This window comes from Acyrthosiphon pisum, chromosome A3 (genome assembly GCF_005508785.2).
Source record: "Acyrthosiphon pisum isolate AL4f chromosome A3, pea_aphid_22Mar2018_4r6ur, whole genome shotgun sequence".
In the NCBI taxonomy this organism is placed as follows: Eukaryota; Metazoa; Arthropoda; class Insecta; order Hemiptera; family Aphididae; genus Acyrthosiphon; species Acyrthosiphon pisum.
In genome coordinates, this window is record NC_042496.1 from 15,117,719 (window position 1) to 15,141,984 (window position 24,266).

General features: G+C 28.5%; 7 protein-coding genes across 8 annotated transcripts in view; 4 read left to right on the forward strand and 3 right to left on the reverse strand.

The window, feature by feature from the left end:
• Positions 1-166: 166 nt before the first annotated feature.
• LOC100159697 (TOM1-like protein 2) lies at positions 167-7,339 on the reverse strand. Its single transcript, XM_003243305.4, has 12 exons — positions 7,113-7,339; positions 5,889-6,058; positions 5,741-5,831; positions 5,472-5,662; positions 5,211-5,408; positions 4,224-4,348; positions 4,012-4,151; positions 3,496-3,616; positions 3,317-3,410; positions 3,115-3,141; positions 2,224-2,274; positions 167-1,858 (listed from the first exon to the last, which is right to left on the reverse strand). The coding sequence occupies exons 1-12, from the start codon at positions 7,171-7,173 to the stop codon at positions 1,685-1,687; spliced, it is 1,443 nt and encodes a 480-aa protein (XP_003243353.1). The 5' UTR covers positions 7,174-7,339; the 3' UTR covers positions 167-1,684.
• Positions 7,340-7,603: 264 nt separating this feature from the next.
• On the forward strand, positions 7,604-8,999 carry LOC100165805 (protein FAM50 homolog). Its single transcript, XM_003243279.4, has 2 exons — positions 7,604-7,742; positions 7,819-8,999. The coding sequence occupies exon 2, from the start codon at positions 7,875-7,877 to the stop codon at positions 8,913-8,915; it is 1,041 nt and encodes a 346-aa protein (XP_003243327.1). The 5' UTR covers positions 7,604-7,742; positions 7,819-7,874; the 3' UTR covers positions 8,916-8,999.
• On the forward strand, positions 7,606-11,537 carry LOC103308888 (dolichyl-diphosphooligosaccharide--protein glycosyltransferase subunit 1). The gene is made up of 2 exons (XM_008183088.2): positions 7,606-7,742; positions 9,006-11,537. Exon 2 carries the CDS (start codon positions 9,078-9,080, stop codon positions 10,887-10,889), a length of 1,812 nt encoding a protein of 603 aa, XP_008181310.1. The 5' UTR covers positions 7,606-7,742; positions 9,006-9,077; the 3' UTR covers positions 10,890-11,537.
• A 5,159-nt stretch (positions 11,538-16,696) lies between these two features.
• Positions 16,697-19,494, forward strand: LOC100163772 (nucleolar protein 9). 2 transcript variants are annotated; one of them, XM_016803017.2, is made up of 10 exons: positions 16,706-16,865; positions 17,016-17,232; positions 17,339-17,568; positions 17,633-17,903; positions 17,968-18,148; positions 18,229-18,382; positions 18,527-18,655; positions 18,727-18,900; positions 18,962-19,105; positions 19,166-19,494. In XM_016803017.2, exons 2-10 carry the CDS (start codon positions 17,037-17,039, stop codon positions 19,427-19,429), a joined length of 1,743 nt encoding a protein of 580 aa, XP_016658506.1. In that variant the 5' UTR covers positions 16,706-16,865; positions 17,016-17,036; the 3' UTR covers positions 19,430-19,494. The 2 variants fall into 2 exon arrangements, with proteins under 2 accessions (XP_001944863.1, XP_016658506.1); XM_001944828.5 differs by having other exon boundaries at positions 16,697-17,232.
• On the reverse strand, positions 19,431-21,573 carry LOC100166521 (TM2 domain-containing protein CG11103). The gene is made up of 4 exons (XM_001947769.5): positions 21,235-21,573; positions 20,588-20,675; positions 20,395-20,513; positions 19,431-19,703 (listed from the first exon to the last, which is right to left on the reverse strand). The coding sequence occupies exons 1-4, from the start codon at positions 21,417-21,419 to the stop codon at positions 19,490-19,492; spliced, it is 606 nt and encodes a 201-aa protein (XP_001947804.2). The 5' UTR covers positions 21,420-21,573; the 3' UTR covers positions 19,431-19,489.
• A 952-nt stretch (positions 21,574-22,525) lies between these two features.
• On the forward strand, positions 22,526-23,938 carry LOC100164510 (apoptosis-linked protein 2-like). The gene is given in 4 exon segments (NM_001162158.1): positions 22,526-22,832; positions 22,908-22,972; positions 23,033-23,408; positions 23,546-23,938. Coding segments are annotated over 3 exon segments (537 nt in total). The 5' UTR covers positions 22,526-22,832; positions 22,908-22,913; the 3' UTR covers positions 23,648-23,938.
• Npepl1 (aminopeptidase-like 1) overlaps positions 23,930-24,266 on the reverse strand; it is a 6,519-nt gene continuing 6,182 nt past the window's right edge. Inside the window, 1 exon segment of the mRNA NM_001162975.1 lies at positions 23,930-24,230. Within this exon segment, the coding sequence (NP_001156447.1) occupies positions 24,129-24,230 (102 nt within the window). The 3' untranslated portion in view covers positions 23,930-24,128.

Sequence of the window (24,266 nt, forward strand, 5' to 3'; positions counted from 1 at the left end):
AAATTTTTAATTTAAGTCGCCAAACTAAGATCATTTATTTATCAGACTATTTTAACATCAATTATATCATCTCGTTTTTCTGGGCTCAGTGTACAGTGAAAATTGGAAGTGAATTCAGGTTATTATTGAGCTATGAAACGCATTTCACGTTTGCCAAAAATCATAATTGAAAATTATATTTTCACTTTTATTATGGTTAAGATTCAATTTAATTACAGTGATATTAAATATTATTTAGCATTTCAGACAATTATAAAAGTTTCTAGATTTAGATTTGAAAAACAGTATTTTGTGTTAGGTATGTACTATTGACTAATGGATTAATAACTAAATATCTAATACTAATATGTAATTGGTTTCACAAAAATACATGGAATATTTCAATAGATTATGGAGTATAATTATTACAAATGAAAAAAAGAGTATTTGCATACCCAAGATAGTAATGGACTAATCTCTGTGCAAACATTTTAATTAACCCACAGTTCTAAGAAATTAAAACATAGTGCCCATAGCATTTGCACAAATTTACATGACCACTGTGGCACAGTGAACGCAACAAAATAATTAGATTCATAACATTTTTATTAAATGAATACCTTAATTATATTTAGTTAAAAAATAAGTTAATAATCCCCATAGCAATAAAGTGTGTATGGTGCAACACAAAACTAAATGTACTATAGGTAATGTAATATGACTTATACATTTTAAACAAACAAAAAATTTTAATTAAAAAGTGCTTACAAGTGGTACATGGTTATATGGTAAATTATTAAAATTAAAATTAAATTAACAACAAATACACTTTTAAATAAATAACAATTGGAATAATTCATAGGTATATAAAGATAAAAGAGGTAAGGTTTTAGTAAAGAAAATGTAAATATTTCAAAAAAATAACAACATACAACCAAATCACTAAACATCTAAGACTGTTGAAATATTTTAGTGCAATAAAAATTATAAACAATAATGATTATGGTTTGTTTAAGCTTAAAAAATATAATATTAATATTATTCATATTTCATAGCACAGAAACGAAAATTAGTATTCATAATTTTATGACAGATTAGAAATTTAAAAAATAAATCTATTGGAATAGTACAATATTAAAACAGTATTGTCAATCTAATAACGTATATGCTGAAGTGGAATGAGATTGTATACCTGTTATTGTAGTTAACACTTAACAATTTGATAAAATTTATAAAAAATAATTGTACATCATAAAAAAATGTAACAGCATTCCTAACATTTTGATTTACACAAGGAATTTGAAAAAAAAAAATACAATTACAACCTTCTCTTAGTATTGTACTTATATATATTAATTATCCCAATCAAAATATAATAGCTGATAAAATATGTTTAATAATTCACAAGAAACAGGAGTTAATGACAAAATGCTTGACCACAGCACACATTAGTGACTGCGGCCAACTACCGCGTAACACCAAGTCCCAAAAACATATTATTGAATGAATATCTATATAGTCTTTAAACAAGTGATTATTTTAAAACTAAAAATGTAATACCAATTTATTTAGATGATGGATTAAAATATTATGGTTTCTTTAGATTTAGAACACAATGATAAGGATTAACGCCTTGACAAGTTATATGATTAATATTCAATTACTGACTAATAAATTAAATACTTCAAAATTATATAGTAATGCCTTACAAAGCAAACATGGTATCACCTTGTTTTTCTTTGTTACGTCTTGATTCATTTTCGTTATTTCCTGTGGGTAAATTTTCAGCAGCTGCTGCTCTTTCTGCTAAGAATCTCTCAAATTCACTGCTTGATAGAGATTCTTCGATTTCACCTCCAAGTCTTGTAGAATTTCCTGGCTAAAAAAATAAAGAAAAAAGTAGTGATGTAAAGAAATAATAGTAAATAATACATAAGTACATTGATATTGGATCGAAAAATTATTAATTTTTAATTTAATTGAACCCAGTTTAATATATTTTAATGATAAAAGAATAAGACTGTTATGTTGTAGGTAAAACAAAACCATTAAAATATAATAGTTATGTATGTTTATGAAATATATTAAACACATATTATATTAAAACAAATATACTCAGCAGTGCTAAATAAGTGCTTAAAATTAAAATCTTATAAAACTAGCATATGATTCATACTATTAACATAATTTGATCAAATGTAATACCATGGAATTACTAATCCACATTTATTATTATTTACTCACATTTTCACTGAGCCAAGCTGCTATTTCATCGAAATCCTGTTCACTATGCATCTAAAATATTTAAAATATATTTTAAAATAATAAACATAATAATTATGAAATAAATGGTTAGAAATATTTAAAATAATTTATTGAAACATTTTACAAATAATAAACAGTTAAAAAAAAAAATAAGCTTTATTTACCTAATTGTAATGTAATTATATTAAATATTTAAATAAGTATATAAATTTGCAACAAAATTAATGTATTATAATAATATAATAATTATATAAATTTATGCAATATTTTTTTCATAGAGAATAAATCATATATAACAAAATAATAATTGTATTAACTATAAATTATTTACAATAAACTATTGATTAGTAGATGCACGAGTACTCAAATTAGAAGCAAATTTTTTAGATGTGTGCTTTAACTGATTGCAGAAAACATAATTATTGTGTATTATGTTTATTTCTAAAAGTATAATTAATTTAGTTAACTAAACATACCATACTAACATTGCATTAAACTATATTAAAATATTTTGGGGGAAATATTTCATGTCATGTTAACTTTAATTATCATTGATCAAATATATATATTATATAACATATTCTTTTTTATTTAAATTGTGTTATGGTGGTTGTATTTGGTGATTATTAATTAGAACCAAAAAATACTAATTTAACTAAAAATAGATGAAAAAAAGATATTAACATGCATTTTAATTAACACTGTATGAATGGTACAAAAACTTATGATGCATAATCTTAAAATAATAATAATAAATAATGGTTTTAATTTTTGCATTACATATAAAATTACTGATATATTATGTCAAGCAAGTAATGTTAAAAAATATTATCAGGGCATAATTTCATTTTATAAACAATGTACTCTTACCCTGATGACATCTTCATGAGCACAATCCTAAGGTCAGAACCCACACAATACACACACAAGTATTACAAAAACGATAACAATTGCTTTATACAAACGTGATTTCAATTATACAGAATATAGTATAATCTATTAATTTAATACTTAAACAACAATATATGGATTTTATTATTAAGATATAAAGACACTTGAAGTGGATACTTACATCTTTTGTTGTCACATTTTGTGATCGAGCTTGAGTCAAAGAAGCTAAACTGTTAACTTGATCTGGCTTTAAATTGGCATCATAACTACTTCCACTAAATATTTCAGAATATTACAATAATTACATACAATAATAATAAATATTAAGTTTATCTATAATTAATCAAATATTATTATTACCCAACTTTTGTATTTTCATATGATACTGATCGAGATTGAGCAAACATATCAAAGTCATCTGTGTGAATACTAGTAAGCAAATCTGCAGGTGGATTTTGTTTAGGCTTTTCATTATTAACACCTAAGATTAATCAATTATTAAACACAAAAATACTGAATACTCTTTAAATCTAGATTAAATGTAGGCTTACATTCTTAGTTAATAATTTATATTTTAAATTAAGGAAAGTACTTAAAAAAAACTAACATGTTACACTATTATTTGTAGTGATATAACTATCTAACTTGTTTCGGGTACCCAAATATTTAATCCACCACATCCCTTTAAATAAAAGTAATGTAGTAAGTATGAAATATATTTTTTGATATTGTGTTTGTTTGCCTATTAAAATGTGTTTTAGAATCTACCCCTTTATTTGTTGCTCAGGTATACTTTCATTCTAACTCACTATAGAAAGATGGTAGTATATTAGGATTTAATCTTTATGGTATTGTATTAAAAATTGGTATAATTACTCAGTTTTGAGAATTGGTTTGAAGTTGTAGCAATTGGCTCATCAATAAAACCTTGAAGTAAATCAGTTGTTTTTATAGATTGGCCATCAACAGAAACAGAGCTACATCCCGCTTCTCTATTTTTTTCGTATCTGCTATATCTATTTTACATAATTAATACTTGTAAATATATGTCATTTTTTTTTTAAATGTTGAGTAATATAAAAGCTAACCGTAGAAAAAGATTGTTTAAATCATCATTGACTAGCAAAAGTTGTTCAGTAAGTTCACCATCTGATAATTTAGCAAGGAGTTCAACAATTCTTTCTTGCATTGCTTTACATGTGGTATACAAATCCTAAAAATATTGTTTTTTCATAAAATATTTTTTATGTTTTGTAATCATATTAAAAATTGACTAGTTCTGTTCAAATGTCTAGTTTGTATTATTTTTATATTGAATTTATCTTAGAGATAATACTTATAAAATACATCCATAATATTATTGAAGACGCTACACCAGCTGAACACATTTAATATGTATCATATTTAAGTTTATTTGTCATGACGCTGATAAATTGTGATTTTAAAAATGAATTATTAATATTAAATGTACGACTTGCATGTTACTTATATGAGATGCAAACAAAAACAAATAATTTAATCATAATATTGACCATATTGTATTGAATTTATTACAAAGCTAAAGAGACCAATTGACGTTATTTAGCAATTGTGAACGATGATAAATGAAGCTATTAGGCATCATCCACAGTGAACGTGTTAAGTTGTCTCCGTCTTACAAACGTACAACATATCAAATCTGAGTTCAGTATATCCAATATTGTGTTGTTGGATATTATACTTGAGTGATTTGACTAATTATGAAATATAAAAGTAAGAACATGAGTTCTATTTGTGTGTTTTTATGACATTTTAAAAAGTAAGCGGGTTATAAGTATGTAAAATATTAAAATTTAAAAATGTTCATAACTCGCTTAAAAATAAAAGATGTAATAACCAATGACAGAACACAGACAATGTTTTAACTTAAATGTTTAATAATGGGCCATTTCACTTTAATATTAAAGCCAACGACACAAAATTGGAACTGCTGCACACAAATCTGTTTGTAAGACCAAGACCACAAGCTGGAATAACGTCCTCTAAATGCTGATAGTTTAAAAAATTGTATTTATGTCAATTGTTAAGCTAGTTACAGTTAAAAGTTGAACATCTGATCCATCTTCTTTTCCTGGTACCAATTCTGAGAGCATTTCATTCAACACCGTCATATTGCCACGAACTAACTCTAAATCAGAATTCAGTTTATTAAGTTGATCTGGTCTGTTTGAACGGCTATTTGTTTGATCATTTGAATGTGAACTGACTACTGGCTTGAGCTCTTCAGAATAACTCTATAAAACAGTATAATATTATGTATTTAATAAATATTTAATTTATATCTGTATAAAAGTTACTTTATGTGGTGTATGTATTGGGGCCATAGTATCAAGGTTTGTCATAGGAAATTCAATTCCCTTTTGACGAAGTTCTCTATACACAAGGTAAACTCCTTGAAGATCAGGTTGATTACGAAATGCATCTGCCCAACTTTGAATAAGACTTAACACTTTTTCCTGAACAATGGTTGGTGGATCATTTTTTGGCCCTAAATTATATCACATATTATGTAAATCAACAATTTATAAAAAATGGTATTCAAATAGTATAAAAATAGTCTGCTTACCAATAAGTTTAATTAAATCCTGAGAAAATTCTTTGTTACAAACTAAAACGTGGAATCGTTTACCACAATTTTTTACACATGTTTCCAAAACCTATAATTAGTAAAATAATGTAAATAATTATAATCGATAATTAATTATAATACTTACTGTCAAGGTATACATAATAATTTTATGATTTTTTCCTGCATTTTGAAGCAATCTTTTACGAATTGCTTTAATTGCATCTTTAGGACCTTCTTCTGTGTCATTAATCATATCACAAATTTCCATATTAAGTGACCAATTTTCAGAAGCCAAGCCCCCATCAGTTGCAAGTTCTATTGATAAAAATAAAATATTATATTATAATTTACAATAAGTTATTTAATATATTCAAATAGAAATATTTAATAACTTTAAAATATTTTGTGTAAATAAATTATGAAAATTATGCTTTTTTTTTACTTTTATCATTGTAAGACAAGTTGAGTCTAATTTATATTGAAAGTTAAAAACAAGATTAACAGTCGATTAAGAGGATGCTATACCCACATTTGATGTTTCTATCTTGCTAACACATAACACGGTACATTAAACGTTCAGAAAAATTAATTTTACTCTCATATTTTTTATATCAGAATGAATTAACCTATTATCAAATCTAAAGGTATAAATACCTTGGGTATCTCTTAATTTTTTTTTATTTTAATTTTTAACCAAGTTATGAGCGTTTTAAAATTGTATGTGTTATGCATTAGTAGGACAGAGACTACACCATAGAACAATAATATCTTCTTAACAGGAATCTCAATTTATTATGCAATATTGCATAATAGATTAATAATAATATAAACTACATAGGTACATATTTGGGATAAGTACATAGATGTACTCATTTTTTATTATTAATATTTAGGTATGGTGTATGTTAGCTATTAAACATTTATATTTCTTCATATTTACAACATTGCACTAATTCTGTAACAATTTAAAAATACTTCAAAAACCATAACAATTTTGTACTGTTGCTGTGTTATAACTTGTAAGTAATAACAGAAGGTTATGAAATATGAATATATTTATATGTTTTTATATTGCTGATCCTAAAACAGTTGCATATTTACAAAATATTAAACATACAATTATATTAATAATAATGTACCTAAACACTTGTTACTATTAGTTATTATGTAATTTTAAATATTATTTTAAATAATCAAAAGTATGAAAATGTCTTAAAGAATAGTCTTAACATAATAAAATATACAGGTCCCTGAATAATATACGTATACATTTATCATAGGTGTGACGACTGACGATGTAAATTATTTTCAAAATACATTTGTAACGATCAATATGGTTAAAGCACTGTGGATGAAAACAGGAACTCACCAATTTTTTCACCTACAGGCGTTGAAAAAGGATTCAACGATACGCCAAATATCGTAGCCATTCTTTTTTTTTGTAGTACGTATACGTTTAGATAAAGTAAATAATATAATAAAACACAATAAAATAATAATGGGTACGTCAGTACAACTGTACTACTAAAGTAAATCCAATTTATAAATTAAAATAGGTATTAGGTAATAGGTATGGTATAGCCGTATAGACTATAGACTATAATATTATAATAGCGTATAGGTAAATAGATAAACAAATAACAAATTTTGTCCAACCAAAACAAAATGTTACGAAATTATAATTGGTTCTTAAAATGTGTGATTATTTTCATTTATTGACAAGTAAAAACGGCTACAGTGTTTCCAACATCAGTACTAGGCGCCGGTGATTCGGCGGCGTCAACGACAAGAACTCGTTAGTAACTTCAAACTTAATGACGTTCTCGGATTCGGCGTTTTGACAAATGGCAATCTGGCTGTAGCCAGTGTATAAATTGTGGTGCCGTACTTTTCTATCTGATATACATCATTTAATGCGTGTACAATTTATACGCGACTATGTTTTTTGTATAGTGCTTAAAAGTGTTATGACTGGATACAAACTCTACTCGTTTTACATGTAAGTAATAACATTTTTGTTTAAATTCCCTTATTTTAAAGTTTCAGTCTTAAGTTTAAGGTTGTTTTGTTGTTAGTTGTTGTCGGCATTACATGTTGACATTGTAAACGTTAAAAAAAAAAAATCATCAAAATGGCACATTACAAAGGAGCTGCCAGTGAAGCTGGCCGTGCTATGCAATTAATGAAAAAAAGGGAGCTTGCTCAAGCTGAAATAGAGTTACGTAAGAAAAAAATTGAAGAAGAAATGAAACTGTCAAATATAGAAAATAAGTTTGCCAAACATTATGATTCTTTGGAGGCACAGCTCAAGAGCTCGACTATTGGTTTGGTGACTCTAGATGAAATGAAAGCTAAACAAGAGACAGTTGTCCAAGAAAGAGCCAAGAGATTAGTACAAAAAGAAAAAGAAGTAGAATTTGAAAAGCAAAGACAATTAGAGGCGAAACTAGAAGAAAAACGAAGACAGCAACGGAAAATTAAAGCTTTGTCATTTATTGAAGATATGTCTGAAGAAAGCGAAGTGGAAGAAGATGAAGAAGAGGCAGAAGAAGAACCTAGCTTTCAACCTTTGCCTAAAAAAATCAAAAAAAATCCAGATGTTGATACTAGCTTTTTACCAGATCGTGCCAGAGAATCTGAAGAGAATTGTTTACGAGAAACATTAAGACAAGAATGGACCGATAAACAAAAATGCTTAAAAGAAGAAGAAATAAGTATAACATTCAGTTACTGGGATGGTTCAGGTCATAGACGTACAATTGTTATGAAAAAGGGTAATACAATTTATCAATTTTTACAAAAAGCACTAGAACAACTACGTCGAGATTTTGGAGAGCTTAAAACTATAATGGCTGACCAATTAATGTATGTTAAAGAAGATTTGATATTACCACACCATTATTCGTTTTATGATTTCATTGTTGCTAAAGCAAGAGGTAAAAGTGGTCCACTGTTCACATTTGGTGTTCATGATGATATTCGAATAGTTAGTGATGCTAGTTTAGAGAAAGAAGACTCTCATGCAGGGAAAGTGTTATTGAGAAATTGGTATGAAAGGAACAAACATATTTTTCCTGCTAGTCGATGGGAACCATTTGATCCTTTAAAGACATTTGCCAAATACACAATTAAAGACAAAACACAAAAACATGAAGCAACACAAAAAAACTAAAAAATGAATTAAATTAAATTGTAATGTAAAATATGTAAATACAAAAATTAACCAGTTTTATCAAATGGCTTCTTTGTTTTGATGTTTCAGGTATTAAATTCCGAATAAAATACAATAACAAGATTTTTGCAACTAGAACATTTGGTCTCAGGTTTGTAAAAAATGATTTTGCTCCACTTATTCTTGGTGGCAATAACTATTTCTACTTCTTTTACAATTGAAGTGAACCCTAAAATATTTATTAACAATGCTGAATGCTTAGTAGACTTAAGCACCCAATTAGTTAAAGGAGAATGTCGTCTATCTTTGGAAAATAATGATGACAAACCTGTAAACTCTGTTTTGTATGCATTTGAACCTTCAATTAAAAGTCACATTTCATATATTTCTGCTCATCAAGTATTTGAATCTAATCGCTTGAGTTTAAATGTTAAACCAGTGACATTATCTGGCCATGAAGATAAGCAGTTTTATCAAATCGATTTTAATGTATCTCGGCCATTGCGATCAAAAGGTCGAGCACCACTTGTGGTTGAATATGTTTTGATTAATGCTTTGTATCCTCATCCTGAAGAAATAACTCAAAAAGATAGACAGTTGATGATGTTTTATGGAAATGCTTATTTGTATTCACCATACAAAAGTCTTAAATCTTCTGTCAAATTCCAAACTGGAACAAGACGGGTAGAAGATTACACCAATATCAATCCGGTATCATTTTTGAGCTCTGGAGATGTTGTTTATGGGCCCTTTGGTTCATTAGAACCATTTGCATATTCTCAAATCAGTTTACATTATGATAATAACACTCCATTTTTAAAAGCTACAAAATTAACTAGGTCTATTGAATTATCTCATTGGGGAAATGTTGCTGTTACTGATGTCATTGACCTTGTTCATCATGGTGCTAAATTAAAAGGTTCATTTTCTCGTTATGATTACCAACGTGAAACTAACAGTGGAATATCTAGTGTAAAATCATTCAAAATGTATCTTCCAGCTTCAGCAACTAGTGTTTATTATAGAGATGTCATTGGTAACATATCTACATCAAATCAAAGAACACTTTTAGACTCCGTTGAGTTGGATATTCGTCCAAGATTCCCTCTATTTGGTGGTTGGAAAACTCATTATACAATTGGTTATAATGTACCAGCTTACGAATATCTATACAACAACGGTGAAGATTATTTTTTGAAGATGCGTCTAATTGATCATTTATATGATAATATGATAATCGAAGATGTAACAGTACGCATTATTCTTCCTGAAGGATCAGTAGACTTAGATCTAAAAACAACCCATCCAATTGTACGTTTACCAGATGGCTTACACTATACATACTTAGATACCATAGGAAGACCAATTATAAAATTACAAATGTCAAATGTTGTAGAAAGTCACATTAGTGATTTTGAACTAAAATACAAATTCCCAAAAGCCTTTATGTTCCATGAACCATTGATTGTAATTGTTGCTATTTACATTTTGTTTTTGACTGTAATTATTTGGGTTCGTTTGGACTTTTCAATAGCCAAGGATGGACAAAGTGAAACGCGCCAACGTATATCTGGAATTACAAGTGCAATTATACATCATTTTGAACGTAGGGCTTCCATTTATAGCTCTTGGGATGAGGCTTTGAATAAATTGAAACATTCCAAAGACATTGGTACATATAATACGGCATCAAAACAAATTCAGACTGATTATAAAAATGAATCTACTAGCATCAATGAATTAGCTAATAAGTTAAAAACCGAATCAACAGAACTATCAGATAAATTGAATGAGGTACAAAAGGCAGAAAAAAATTTAAAAGAACTTTTTGGACAAACACAATCCTTATACACTGATAAACTTATAACGGGCAAGGTTGGAAGAAATCAGTTCGTTGAATTGGATAGCGGTCTCAAAAGGAAAAAAGACGAATGCCAAGAAAAAATCAATCAATTGTTGAAATCATTAAATTAGTAATGTCGTGTTTATGCATAATACAACTCATTGTCAAGTCATAAAAATGTCTTTTCATAAATCTCTAGAAGCTGGGTTTATGTAATTATCATCACTGTCAAAAATGCGTATTATATTTCTTGCTGCACATTTGTTTTTTATATTAAATTGATTTTGAAATTATATCTACTTAAAATACAAAATCAACATGTTTTATTTATCTATACTAAAATAAATTTGAATTATAAAATATAACATGCAGTAATAATGTAATATATATTATTATTTATGTACAATTATAATTTTGGAATTTATAATTAAATTCCTTTAAAATTAAATATATAATTTTGTTCAATAAATAGTGTTTGTTTAATAAATTGTAATGTTCAATATAAATACTTAAAGAGTAATAATTAGGGTTTTTCTTCTGTTGACTGATTATTTGCTTATATTCTTTTTAATCATTCTAGAATGATAAATTACGTATTAGTAAATAAAATTATATCCAACATATTTAGTGTGTAAACATTTCCATAAATATTAAATAAAAATTAAGATTATTCGACTTGTAGTTCTTTTAGTTGTCATTAAAATCATAAGTGTTTTTAAGCCACTGTACTATTATTATTATTTTTTTTTTAATAGATTAATAATTTTATTGTCTTTTTATTTATTTTATTTTTATTACAATACATTTTCATATATTTCCTTTTTCCTATCCTTTTAATAAATATTACTTAAGTAACATATAATTCAAGTTTCAAGTTGTTCAAGTGTTACATAAGAGTAAAACACAAATTTAATGTTGATTTTCAAAGAATATGACTGTCATTGTCACACCAATTAACGACTAAGGGCCTGATTGGCAGCCAATCAATAATTGTAATATCAATTGATATTACAGATCAGCATTGATCTCTGGTTAACTCGCTGAAATCGGTGGTTCGAATTGACTTCAGGTTAATGTACTTTAAACCACGGTTAAGATTTTGTAATATGCCCCTTTAGATTTAAACTCTAACTGAGGATTAAACCAAAATTGTAAAATGGGCCCTTAATGTATTACTATCTTAAAAATTTAAAGTTTTAAAGAATGAACAAAAAATTGATTCCTGAATGAATGTATATTGTATAATATCCTAGACACTGGCCAATTTGGTCTAGTAATGTTTACTATTAGGATGTTAATGACCTTAAAAACTCGAAAATATTCATTACATTATTTTGCTCAGAAAGTATGGTTTAGTAGTATAGTACTAATGTACTATATAGCATATAATAGACAAGTTTCGTAAATACCTACGTTACCTTCGTTACCTATTTATATTAAATATAGATTGTAAATAAAATAAAAATATAAATATGAACACAATATTATTTTGTACATACGTCATTACGCTATGATATATTATTGTGTTACAAGTCAAAAAACATCAGTCAGGTTTATTATACTATATACATACTAAAATATTATATTATCTGTTATCTAAATATATTATTGTTTATATAGTTGAGTCATTTTTGTATACATTTATTTAAATATAATATATTTCTGTGCTCTTTATCCGTGATTCGTAATTCACAAATATCATATTACTTATTATGTATTGTTGTAAGTTGTGGATCAGCCGGAAACCGTGTAGCTCATCAACTAAGATAGTGTTAATACTAGGTTTAATCGACTGTAATACCATCGATTCTAATGATTTCAATTGATGTGAAATAATTGCAATTAGTCTTTACTTGTCAATCATCGATGGATTTTCAGATTTTTTAAGATCGGTGTGATGGAACAAAGTTTAAGGAGTGGTGGATAAAAATCCTCGCCCAATACCCAAAGACAGGAAGAGGGACATACGGTCCTCAGGTTAAATAAAAAATCACTGTGCGATTATTTCGTACAAATTTTCAAAAATATTTAGGATTCCGCTTCAGGTTATCTTCATCATATCTTCAGTGGCGCAATTATCGCCCCGTGTTGGGTGTGCAATTCACAGGGGATTCCGGTTTTTGGGAGCCCCGAGATCTCATGTACGATATTCCTACTATAATGTGTAATATAAAAAATATTATACCTAATAATAATTAAATATTTATACAGTTCATATAATATAATATATTATATAAATATATTATAAAATAGAAGCTCCTTTTTTGTATGTACGAGCATATTTCGAAAAGAACTACTTATTTGAATACAGTTTTCACTAATAAATCAGTCGAGTTACGGGGAAGGTTTTAATGTATAATAATTTTCCTTTGTAATTGGCCGGAAATAATAACAATCTATTGTGTGTATATATATATATATATATATATATATATATATATAAATGTTTGTCTGTATGTCATTGATCCCTCCTAAGCCACTAGTCATTTTTTGTGTTTTTGAGTGAGTCCTTGAATGGTTTAGATTTCCAATTAGACCCAGTTGGTTCAACCCAGAGAGGTGCTCAAACAAGTTTTTGAGATTTACGATAGAAATGTTTGTTTATAAATGGTTGCTATTGGTTATAGGAGAAATAATTAGTAAAAATTAGTATTTTAAATGTTTGCCATTAGTTGTTACTCTGGCAGATGAGGTAAAAGGATCCAGCTAATCGTCGCACGCGTATGGTGTCGGATAAAGAAATTATATCTTAAAAGTTAAAACAAATATGAGAGTTTCAGAGTTGAATTTATATTTGTAATTATTATATAGGTTCTCAAAACTACTTGACCGATTTTGTGAACATTTCAAATTGTCCTTGGAGATATCAGGAAAGTTTAAAGAGTAGTTTGGACCACGTTCGATTTATACCAATTACCAAGTGCCACAAATAAATTGTCCATCTTGGTCGATTTAGTTCGCAAAGCTACCCAAATTTATCTGTGAACTGAGGTACCTAGGTAGGTACACCAAAGGCAAAACCAAGATACACTTATATAATCTAAATTTTGTATTTTTTCATTTTTTGGAGATGAAACCGGGTTATAGGTACAACTAAAATTGTATGTTGGTTTATCCGAAGTTAATAGCTTCAAAAAATGACCGTATTCAATAAACGTTATTTCAATAGATTATTACTTGAAACTTGGAGGGTGTAGCTTGATTTTTCAACTCATATAGGCTGTAGATAGGTAAAGAGTAGCTCACACTTGATTTTTTTAGCATACGAAAAAAGAAATTTTTTTTGTCAATCTAAATGATTGCAATTCGTTACAATAATAATATAATATGCCATATTGTATTATTTGTTTTAACATAATAACACTAAATAATAATGTCTTTACTCCTTTAAGTTTGGAGAGTCCGAATTACGAGTACCCATGCGAGAAACCTGTGTAAAATTAGGTATATTATATATTTATATTTAGGGTTTTAAAATTTCATGAAATCAATTTTTTTGAAATATTTAATTTTGATGAAAAATAAAAATAAAATGTTTATTATAATATTATCTAAGTCAATATCTCGGTCAATATAGAATATCTACGGGCTACGGGTTGCGTGTTGTGCAGTCGCGCAATACACTGATAGTAGATAAACTCGTCTATTTTTGGAATTCAGTGTATTCGAAATGTCGTTGACGTCGTTTTAATCAAATACCAAATATATTATATACAAATATTTTTTTCAAAATAATAAAAATACTATTAAATACTGACGATGCCGAATTACCGAAAACATTGACCAAGTGCCAAAATTGCCGACTAAATATTTAAAAAAAATCTTGAGTAGGGGGGGGGGGGTGAGACACCCCCAAGACCCCCTCAAAAGACGGCCCTGCTAGTCATTTAAATTATTATTTCTTGTTTTTGCTACTTTTTTTGTATCACATAATATATTTCATTTTTCGGCGTTCAAAATTTTAAAGCACAAAGAATTCATTTTCTATTTTTCATGAGATTATGTAATAAAATTATTTTTTCTATAAACAGTAAAATGTTGTTCCTTATTTTTCGTATTAAAGAGAACGATTTTATTTATTTCAACAGAATAATGGCCCTACTGAACATTATCGTGTTCGCGTGGAACCCACAAAGAATATTAACCAACAATTTTTTTGTTACGTACCAAATCTCAATGAAAATACATTAAATGTATTGGCCACGTGAGAGTATAAGTATAAGTATAAGCAGTTTGAGTATAAGTATAAGTATACGGTTACCAGAGTGGTGACATTTTTTCTATCCCAAAATGTGATAAAAGATTCATTTTTTTGTGAAGAAAAATGAATTTAAGAAATCACGCATATATTATTATAAAATCAATCCATTCATCGCTCAGAGTTTAAAACAATAATAATAATAACTATAGTTTTTGTTATTGTTGTTGTATGAACACCACAATTCTTTTTTCGTAATACCTTATACTAGATAGGTACTGCGCCGATCCGTCGAAATGATTTTGTAATGAATATAAAATTTGGTATTAAAGCATCAAACGATTTTGGTTCAACATATAATATAAAGAATTAATAATGTTATTAATTCGGACTTTCCACGACAAATGTTAACTTAAAAAACAGTTATAAAAGATGAAATCTAAAAATAATAAAACATTTGGGCAGCTTTAGTATAAATAACGATTTATTGAGTACCTACGTAGTTTTCTAGACGTTTTAAGAGCTTACATCAATTTTCTTATAATGCCAGCAATCACTGTGGCAGGATCAGAACAATCATTTTCCAAACTAAAACTAATGAAAATAACTTAAAAAACGCATGTGAACGAGTGCCCAGTACGTATATCGCTAATATAGCAATTTCAAATATAGAAAAAGAACGAACTAAAAATCTAAATATTGAGAAAATAATTGACAATTTTGCAAAATCGAGAAAAGATATTTCTTATAAAAGAATAGGTACCTTAGATATTTATGTAATAATTATGTAAAATAAATTATTTATTATTTAAGATTACTTTTAAATATTATATTACCTATATGTTAAAAAATGGTTATACATTTATAATGCAAATTGATTTGTAGTAAAAATATTATGGTGTAAATTGTTTTTTAAGGGGGCCCCTAAATTTTATTTTGCACCAGGGTCCTCAGAGTTCAAGATCCGGCGCTGCATATTGGCGTGGATATATGGAGTCTGAGTCCTGAAGAATAGAAAAATAATTATAATCATGAAGACGTACGAGATTGTTTACATTTTTTATTGGCAAGAATCGTAGTAAAAAAATCTGAAGTAAAAATATCCTAGGAAAAAAAGTCCGCAGTAAATAAGTCCTAAGCCTAAAAAGTCCGGTTTATATATTATATAACCATATACAATATACATAATATATAATGATTTCTCAGTTTAATAACTATCGTCAATCGTCATATAATTAATATAATCTATTTAAAAAAAAATGAATAACAATTACTAAGTCGTTACCTATTTAAAAAAATCGAAATTATTATTCACACAAATTCTATAGTGGGATCGAAGCCCTCCCCCCCATCATTCGCATTGATGCTAATAATATTAGGCCCCCCCCTGAAATTTTAACGGATTTCAGCCTATGCAGAGTATAGTTAACAGTGGAATGTGCAAAACTTTCAAACATCTCTAAAAAAAGTGCACGATTTCACGAATAGACAATAACTACTCAAGCAGCGATCGAGATTTTACTTAAAACTTGAAAGTAGGCAATTGAGAAGATGGATGTCTTCTCTACGTCGTGTAGGCAACTCTACTGGCATGGATGCGTAGTGACATGAAGTTAGTAACGGTAATTAGAATATTGGATAAATATGTTTTTTAGTGGTGTGAACCACAGAGTAATTTATTATTTATTACTCCATGGTGTGAACCCTGTTCAGTGTTCACGATTATAAAGAACTTCTTTATAATCGACAATCGTGCATTCGTGCTTCAGTTGCATATATCAGTGATTTTTAATTTTTATCATGATTTCATAATTCATTCATCATTGTCATTTGTCACTTATTTGATACAACTGCCCGTAGTTGAACTGTGCGTGAACGTGAAGCTATTACAACTATTTTTTTTTAATAGGTACCTATCTTAAATCGTGCTGCCTATAACTACAACTTATAAAACTTAACTGACGACTGACCGGCGATTCACATCTAGCGTTTTCCGTTTACTTGTGTTATATTTTATATATTTTAATATTTGAAATTATATTTTATTTTTAACTATTAGTCTTAAATTTCATCAATAATTATGGATTCACAATCGTCTGGAGGAGCTTTTAAGCGTAAAAAAAAACGCATGTCGACTTACCAACAAGCCATGAAATTCTCCAAACGGGGGAAGTTTGGACACGGTTTTCAAATCGAAGACGAAGACTTTCACTATTTCCTTACTATTCTCAAAATATCAAAAGGAATATTAGAAAATGATGCCGATGATGATAAATGTAACTATTGTTAGCTTCTTGCTACTATATAATAGTTGCTCCAAAAAAATATTAAACTATAGGTACAGTTAAAACATTAAATTTAATATCACAAAAATATTTTCAGGTAGGTTTGTGAATACAGTATTCAAACAATTGCATGGCAAAGAAGTGAATTATTGTAGTAATCAAGTAGTGTCTCGTGTAGTAGAAGACCTACTACCTATGGCTAGTGATCATACTGTTTTAAATTTGATAACACACTTTGAAAGCGATTTGCGGCCTGTATGCCGTGACCAGTTTGCTAGCCATGTGCTCCAGCAACTATTGCACGTTGCAATTTATAGAGCATATAAGGTATTTATTTTTATAGTAATTAAGTATTTAGTTATTAAAATATTTGTATTATTATTTGTGAAAGGTTACCGAGGACATATCAGAAACTACTAAAGAAAATTATTTCAATTTTATAAATAAGCTATGCAAATTTATACTTAACAATATGGAGGAATTTGTTTGGCATACATACGCTAATCATATAGTTCGCAGTTGCATTGCTTGTCTATGTGGTCAACCATATTTGTGTTCGAAGACTTCACAGCAAAAAGGCGAAAATATAGACACAAATAAAGAACATAAAGATTTACTAAAAAAATATGCTGACTGTATAGTAAATATTCAGCAATTCTCGGGTAAAAAATAACTACAACTTATAACTAACTAAACAACTAAGGTTTTCTTTAAATTATTTTCCAGAAATGCCTACAACTGATATCACTTCGGGACTCTTACAAGTATTACTTAAATCAATTTCACCTGTATCTAAAAAAAGATTTAAAGCCTTAGTTGAAAAAATAATGAGTGGATGTTTTCCAATAAGTGAAAGTACCGCTTCTGATTATATTTCTCAGGTTTTTGAAGACAATTCATGTTCTAGGTACTATTAAATTAATTTTCAAAAATAATGTTAGTTACTAGTTGGAAAGATAAAATAGTAATTATGTATACTCATTTCAGACTCCTTGATGTTATAATTTCTGAATCGTCAGAAAAATTGAACAAATTATTGTATGAAAAATATTTCAATGATAAACTGGCTGATTTAACAGTTCATCACAATGGAAATTTCACCATACAAAAAATATTATCTACAACTGCAGATGCTACTGAAGTAATAATATAGTTGAAAGAATTTGAGGGATTAAATACTCTTCTCGTTTTGTACTCATTAACTTGCCACAAAACAACCATTGCATAATCAATATAGCTTCTTCATTGGATCAAAATTTAAAACTATAATAATTTTTATTTTTAGTTTGAAACAATTTTTGATCAATTAAAGGAAAAAATGCCTCAAATTATCGATCTCGGTTATACTGGAGTGTTATTAGAACTGTCTAATGCTTGTTTACGTTTGAAGTGTAAACAAGCTTTATTCTTTAAAGTATATAATATAATAGTAAATAAAAAAATTTCACAAGTTTAATTAATTTATAGATGTTTAATTTTTAATAGACATTATGTGAGTCATTAAAATGTAAAGAAGAAACCGAAGATGGCGTTACAGTTTTATTACTTCTTGGGTTAAAAGTTGCTGACAATTTTGATAATTTGTGTAAAGAACCATCAATTAATATTCATGGATCCATGATAGTACAAAATATATTGAAGTTTAATAAACCCATCAAAGTAAGATACCTATTTTAGGGATTGTGTACTTGAAAATAACTTGAATTTATTTATTTTGCAGATGGTAAATAATTTGAACAATTTAGATACTGAACGTCTTGTTTACTTGCTTTGTGAAGTAAAAGGCAGTTATATTGGAAATGCATATTTTGAAAGTGCATTTATTGGGGAAAGAAGTCGCGAAAAAATGATATGGAAATTAAAAGTAATCAAACAATTTATTATTCATATCAAGTATTTTTTTTTTAATATTATTTATTATTAGGACTATTATACAACACTGGCAAAATCAAAAAGTGGTTCTCGGGCTTTTGATTGCATATGGAAAGTAGCGGACACAAAACAGCGTACTATGATAATGACGGAGTTTTTAAAACATGAATCTGAACTTACTAGCACACAATTTGGTTCTATAATTGCATCCAAATTAAATTTAGGCGTGTTCAGGCATAAAAGAGATGAATGGATAAAAGCCGATCAAGATAAACTTCAGACTGCAAAAGTTTTTGAAATCAATAAATATTGTTGAATTTTTTGTACAATTAGTAGTTTTATTCTATAAAAATTACAAAAATAAACAGTTTTTTAATCAAACATAAATATTCCAATTACTGCCATCTTCGGGCAAAAGTTGATTAGTGACTAACAATATGACATCCAGTATCCACCAGACTCCACCACCTCCAAGTGTCAATAGTTTTCCAACAGCTGTTCCAGTTTGTCCCAGACAAAATCTGTCCATACCAAGGAATCCCAGTAAAATTGAATACAACAGTGTTGTTAAAAAATAATAGCCACCATATCTGTAATAATAATAGTAGTAGTGGTGTAAGACTGTGTAACATATTTTATTAAGAGAACGACATACACGCATATTATGATGTCTCCCTCAAACGCACAGCATATCAAATTTTTTACCATTGAACTGGTTATTTTAATATTGGTGTGAAAATTATCTGTGCTTAAGTGTTGTTGGTTTTTTTCTGTATTTCAATTTTTAATCTATACTCCGGCACACATGAGAACATTACTGAGACTCGAACAAAATGCTTCTAATTCCGTGCATCTCCCACTCAATAACATAGGTTCGGCGAAATTCAATATTATAATTTATATTTATACAACCTATACTATCATGGCACAAAGTTGGGGATCTTGTGCTTCGGAAGGTGCATGCACGAATCGGTAAAGTTTTCTCGTAGGCTGGGGTATAGATGTGAACATTTCTAGTTTGTAATATTTTACATACTATTTTCATATTTTGCTTAAAAATTAAAAAAACCAAAAAAGCCAATAGCTAATCAGATTATGTTTTTATCTTATCTATACTTTTATAATAGGTCAATTCACTATAGCACTGAAACTAACAACACAAAATCAATTTTGATGAACACAAATTTGGTATGCCATAGGTTCGTAAGACAGTGACAACACCTTGCGTGGATAGAGGCCTCTTAATAGTTAAGCAATTACAAATATATTGTTAATTTATACTTCACACATGGAAATCCTTTCTTGTTGAATTTTCTATTACCGTGACATTCTATACCCGGTAAAACCATGCATTGAACTGTTGTTTTTTCTACATCTTCATATCTATAACTACCTCCATACTAAAATATAAAATCACAATATATTATAAATTTAGTTTATATTGGTATTTGATATAGTCCCTACAATATTGTACCTTAGAACATCCGCCCGTCATGACATCATCTCTTGTTTTGTTTCCTTTTAAGTCAACTAGGTCTTCACATTCAATGAATTCCATTGGCCTGGATATTATTAATATTAAAAATTACTGTAAATATTATTATTTGTCTATTTGACATATTGTAAGCTATAATACATATACAGTAGTCACTCGATAATTCGAAAAACTCCATAAATCAAACTAAGCGCCCAGTCCTCTGAGAAAACCTCTACAATTAGAAGAAAATACATATCCCCTCAATAATTCGAAATATCTGTCGGTGGGACACACTATAATTCAAATTTTTTTCCACGAACCTCTATAATTCAAATTTCCTTAAAAGCGATTAGGTATATGTAGGTTCATGTGTATATACACATAAAGATTATGTACAATCTATATATTTGACGTACATGTAATGAAAATAATAACGATGGTGTTTAAATATTATCGTACCTTACCTACTTAATCTAAACTTTAATATGTAATATATACATAAAATTGTTCACCTCTCTTTAATTCGAATTAATTTGTTTTCTCTCGATTATTCGAACACTTGGTAAATCGAATTTTTAACTTGGTCCCCTGAATTTCGAATTATCGAGTGACTACTGTATTAATAAGTATACACAATTATTTACAAGAAAGAGCACATGACCAACGGCCCAGAAGGAACGTAGTTCAGTTCTGGGTCATTTTCCAACAACGAATCGTTTTTTAATCCTCCGCCATCGTTTCTTGACATATTTGCATTCATTGCCGCATGACAACAAAGGCTTGATACCAAAATATATCCTAATACTGACCAACTATATTTTTCATTCATTGTCTGTGATCATGACGGATAACAATACAACGTAAAAAGTAAAAACGGTAGATTTCACGTCTTCCTAACAATATTTCACAAATTATTGTTTTAAATTTTAATACATTATTGTTCAATATTCACATATTAGACTATTATTTTAATAGTAATATTATTTGTTTTTAAATCTATATTCTAAAGTGACAATAATTGATAACACTATCATTGTCATCCTATCACATATTTATTACCGGGTTAATATCATGAGACCAAACCTGTGAAGATAAAACTCGTAGTGGCATCACTACTCGTACCATTATTCTATGCTCGTATGGTGGCCTCCCGCACGATTAAACGGCCACAGGCTACGCTGCGAACGCTAGGGTTGCTTCTTTAACCCGCGTAGTGTAGGAATTATTCAATATTCATTTTTTTTGCGTTTTTTGGAAAATATATGCCTTATTTTGATTCGTGATTCATGACTCTCTAATATTTTATTGTACGATCACGCATTTATACATATGCTGTATGCATATAAAATATATAACCCAGAATTTTAATTACGAAACATACGTGTTTCAATGAGTAAAAACGATGGTGTAAATAATTATTTTTCGTCATAGTACACAGCTACTATACACTTGTACTACAATCGTAGGCCGAGGTCCGTTGGTACTTGGTAAAAATTATTTCATCATGGTGTATCACATGACATATAACTTTTTAAAACTATACGTATCAAATGCACTCAAATGTCTTCCATAAAAATAGAATTGGATATTATAATATTTTAATGATGACGATTGACGGACCAGCAAGCACCATGAGTCATGGCAAAATAAATAAGAATTACTGCACGTCTGCACAACGTACAGCACAGAATACAACAATGCTGTGCGTAACTGGCAACTGCGGTCTGCGCTAGGCGCAAGCATGGCTTAAATATAATTTAAGCCATGGGCGCAAGCTTGAAGCTAGTAGCAAGAGTAAAGTACTCAAGTGGTAACAACTTTGAGCTTATTGCAGTATTCCCAGCCGCCAGACATAATTATTGTTTTGTGCAAGCGGTGATTGGTGGTACTCACGGCTATAGATACTATCTTTAATCGTGGTGGTACAGACTGCTCGCTAGTCGCTGCAGCCAGCAACATGTTATCGTTATCAGTTCGTCACGAATCACGATATCGGTCAACCGTACAATATTATGTACAATATCCCAATATAAATTTATGGTCAACTGTCATAATAATATCACTACTTGATTGCCGTGCTGGTATTATAGTCCTATGAATGTATGATATTATTATACTTATCGTTTAGAATTTTTGATCAGTAAAATATTATATTATTATATCAACTACAGTTAACACTCAACTTAAAGTTTACGATATTGACTAATGAGTCATTAATACTTTAGAATTTAAGGCGTTATTGGTGAGTCATGAATTATGAAAACTAAAACACCTGATATATTTGAGGTATTATATTAATGCCAAGTGTTTTTTCTAGTCTAAAATGGCGAATTTCTCGTCACCGATGCCGTCCAGAGAGTTCTTGTGGGACGTGTTTCAGAGGTAAGTGAAAAAAAATGATATTGATAATATTTGTCAGGTCATAACGTTATTGTGATGTAGGGTTGACAAAGATAGAAGTGGATTCATCTCGTCTGATGAATTGCAAATGGCACTTTCCAATGGAACATGGACTCCATTCAATCCTGAAACCGTACGTCTTATGATAGGCATGTTTGACAAGCATAATCGAGGTACTGTATCTTTTGACGACTTTGGTGCCTTATGGAAGTATGTGACTGATTGGCAATCATGTTTTCGATCATTTGACCGTGATGGCTCTGGCAATATAAATGTATCCGAACTCAAAGACGCTCTATCGTCGTTTGGTTATAGACTCGGTGAACAAATTGTATCAGTTATGCTCAAGAGATTTGACCGCTTTGGTCGTGGCACTATACTTTTTGATGATTTTATACAATGCTGTGTTGTGTTACATGTATGTATTATTACTTTTTACAAACATTACCTACTATACAATTAATTATTTCAGTGTATTTTTATCATAATCCTTGTAACTATTATTAATTATAACTATATATATTAATTTTTAATAACATAAATTTGTATTCACAGACCTTAACTGCTGCATTCCGTCAATTTGATACTGATCAAGATGGATATATTACTATTCATTATGAACAATTTTTAAACATGGTATTTGGCTTGAAAATTTAAATGAATTCCATTATTTATGTTTTGTCTTTAGAGACGACCAGCATAAAGGATGATTTATAATAAAATATGTTATAAAATGTAATATTTAAATTATATGATTACTTTATCTGTTCCTTCTTGTGACACATTGGGTTTTAATACCGTCTTAATGTGATATTTTTAATCTATCAATAATTTTATTATTGTTAGACATGAATTATTAATTATCATAGCAAATATATTATATACTACCACTTAAATATTTTATACAGTTTCAATTTTATTAAAATAAACAAAAATATACGTTGAAAAGATTTTATTTTTTATTTTATTAATTTAAAGAAAACATTTGTTAAAAAGTTATGGCACGTGTATAAAAAAATACAGAAAGATGACAAAAATATATATTTTTAAAATTGGATTAGTATAAAGTTAGATTGACATAAATTGTTTAATTAAACATGAATTTTCTTGAATTAGACGTTTGTAATATGACTTAAGACTATTCAATATGTTTGGAAACATTTTGCAATAGGGGATCGTTTGTATACTTAGCGAAAAGTGCCGTCAAAAGAGCAACTCCGTAACCAGTTGCTCGTTCACCCTATAACAAAAATTGTATACATAAAAAAATTTAATA

Bases quoted from the DNA above. Each gene is read 5' to 3' on its own strand.
- LOC100159697 (XM_003243305.4), bottom strand. From the start codon at position 7,173: ATGGCTACGATATTTGGCGTATCGTTGAATCCTTTTTCAACGCCTGTA. The intron at 4,349-5,210 runs GTAACTAGCTTA...CAATATTTTTAG, and splicing joins CAGATGTTCAACTTTTAACT to GATTTGTATACCACATGTAA. The intron at 3,411-3,495 runs GTAATAATAATA...TGAAATATTTAG, and splicing joins TATGAAAATACAAAAGTTGG to TGGAAGTAGTTATGATGCCA.
- LOC100165805 (XM_003243279.4), top strand. From the start codon at position 7,875: ATGGCACATTACAAAGGAGCTGCCAGTGAAGCTGGCCGTGCTATGCAA.
- LOC103308888 (XM_008183088.2), top strand. From the start codon at position 9,078: ATGATTTTGCTCCACTTATTCTTGGTGGCAATAACTATTTCTACTTCT.
- LOC100163772 (XM_001944828.5), top strand. From the start codon at position 17,037: ATGGATTCACAATCGTCTGGAGGAGCTTTTAAGCGTAAAAAAAAACGC. The intron at 17,233-17,338 runs GTAACTATTGTT...AAATATTTTCAG, and splicing joins TGATGCCGATGATGATAAAT to GTAGGTTTGTGAATACAGTA. The intron at 17,569-17,632 runs GTATTTATTTTT...TATTTGTGAAAG, and splicing joins CAATTTATAGAGCATATAAG to GTTACCGAGGACATATCAGA.
- LOC100166521 (XM_001947769.5), bottom strand. From the start codon at position 21,419: ATGAATGAAAAATATAGTTGGTCAGTATTAGGATATATTTTGGTATCA. The intron at 20,514-20,587 runs GTACAATATTGT...TTTATATTTTAG, and splicing joins TGACGGGCGGATGTTCTAAG to TATGGAGGTAGTTATAGATA. The intron at 19,704-20,394 runs GTATAAATTAAC...TTATTATTACAG, and splicing joins AAAGGATTTCCATGTGTGAA to ATATGGTGGCTATTATTTTT.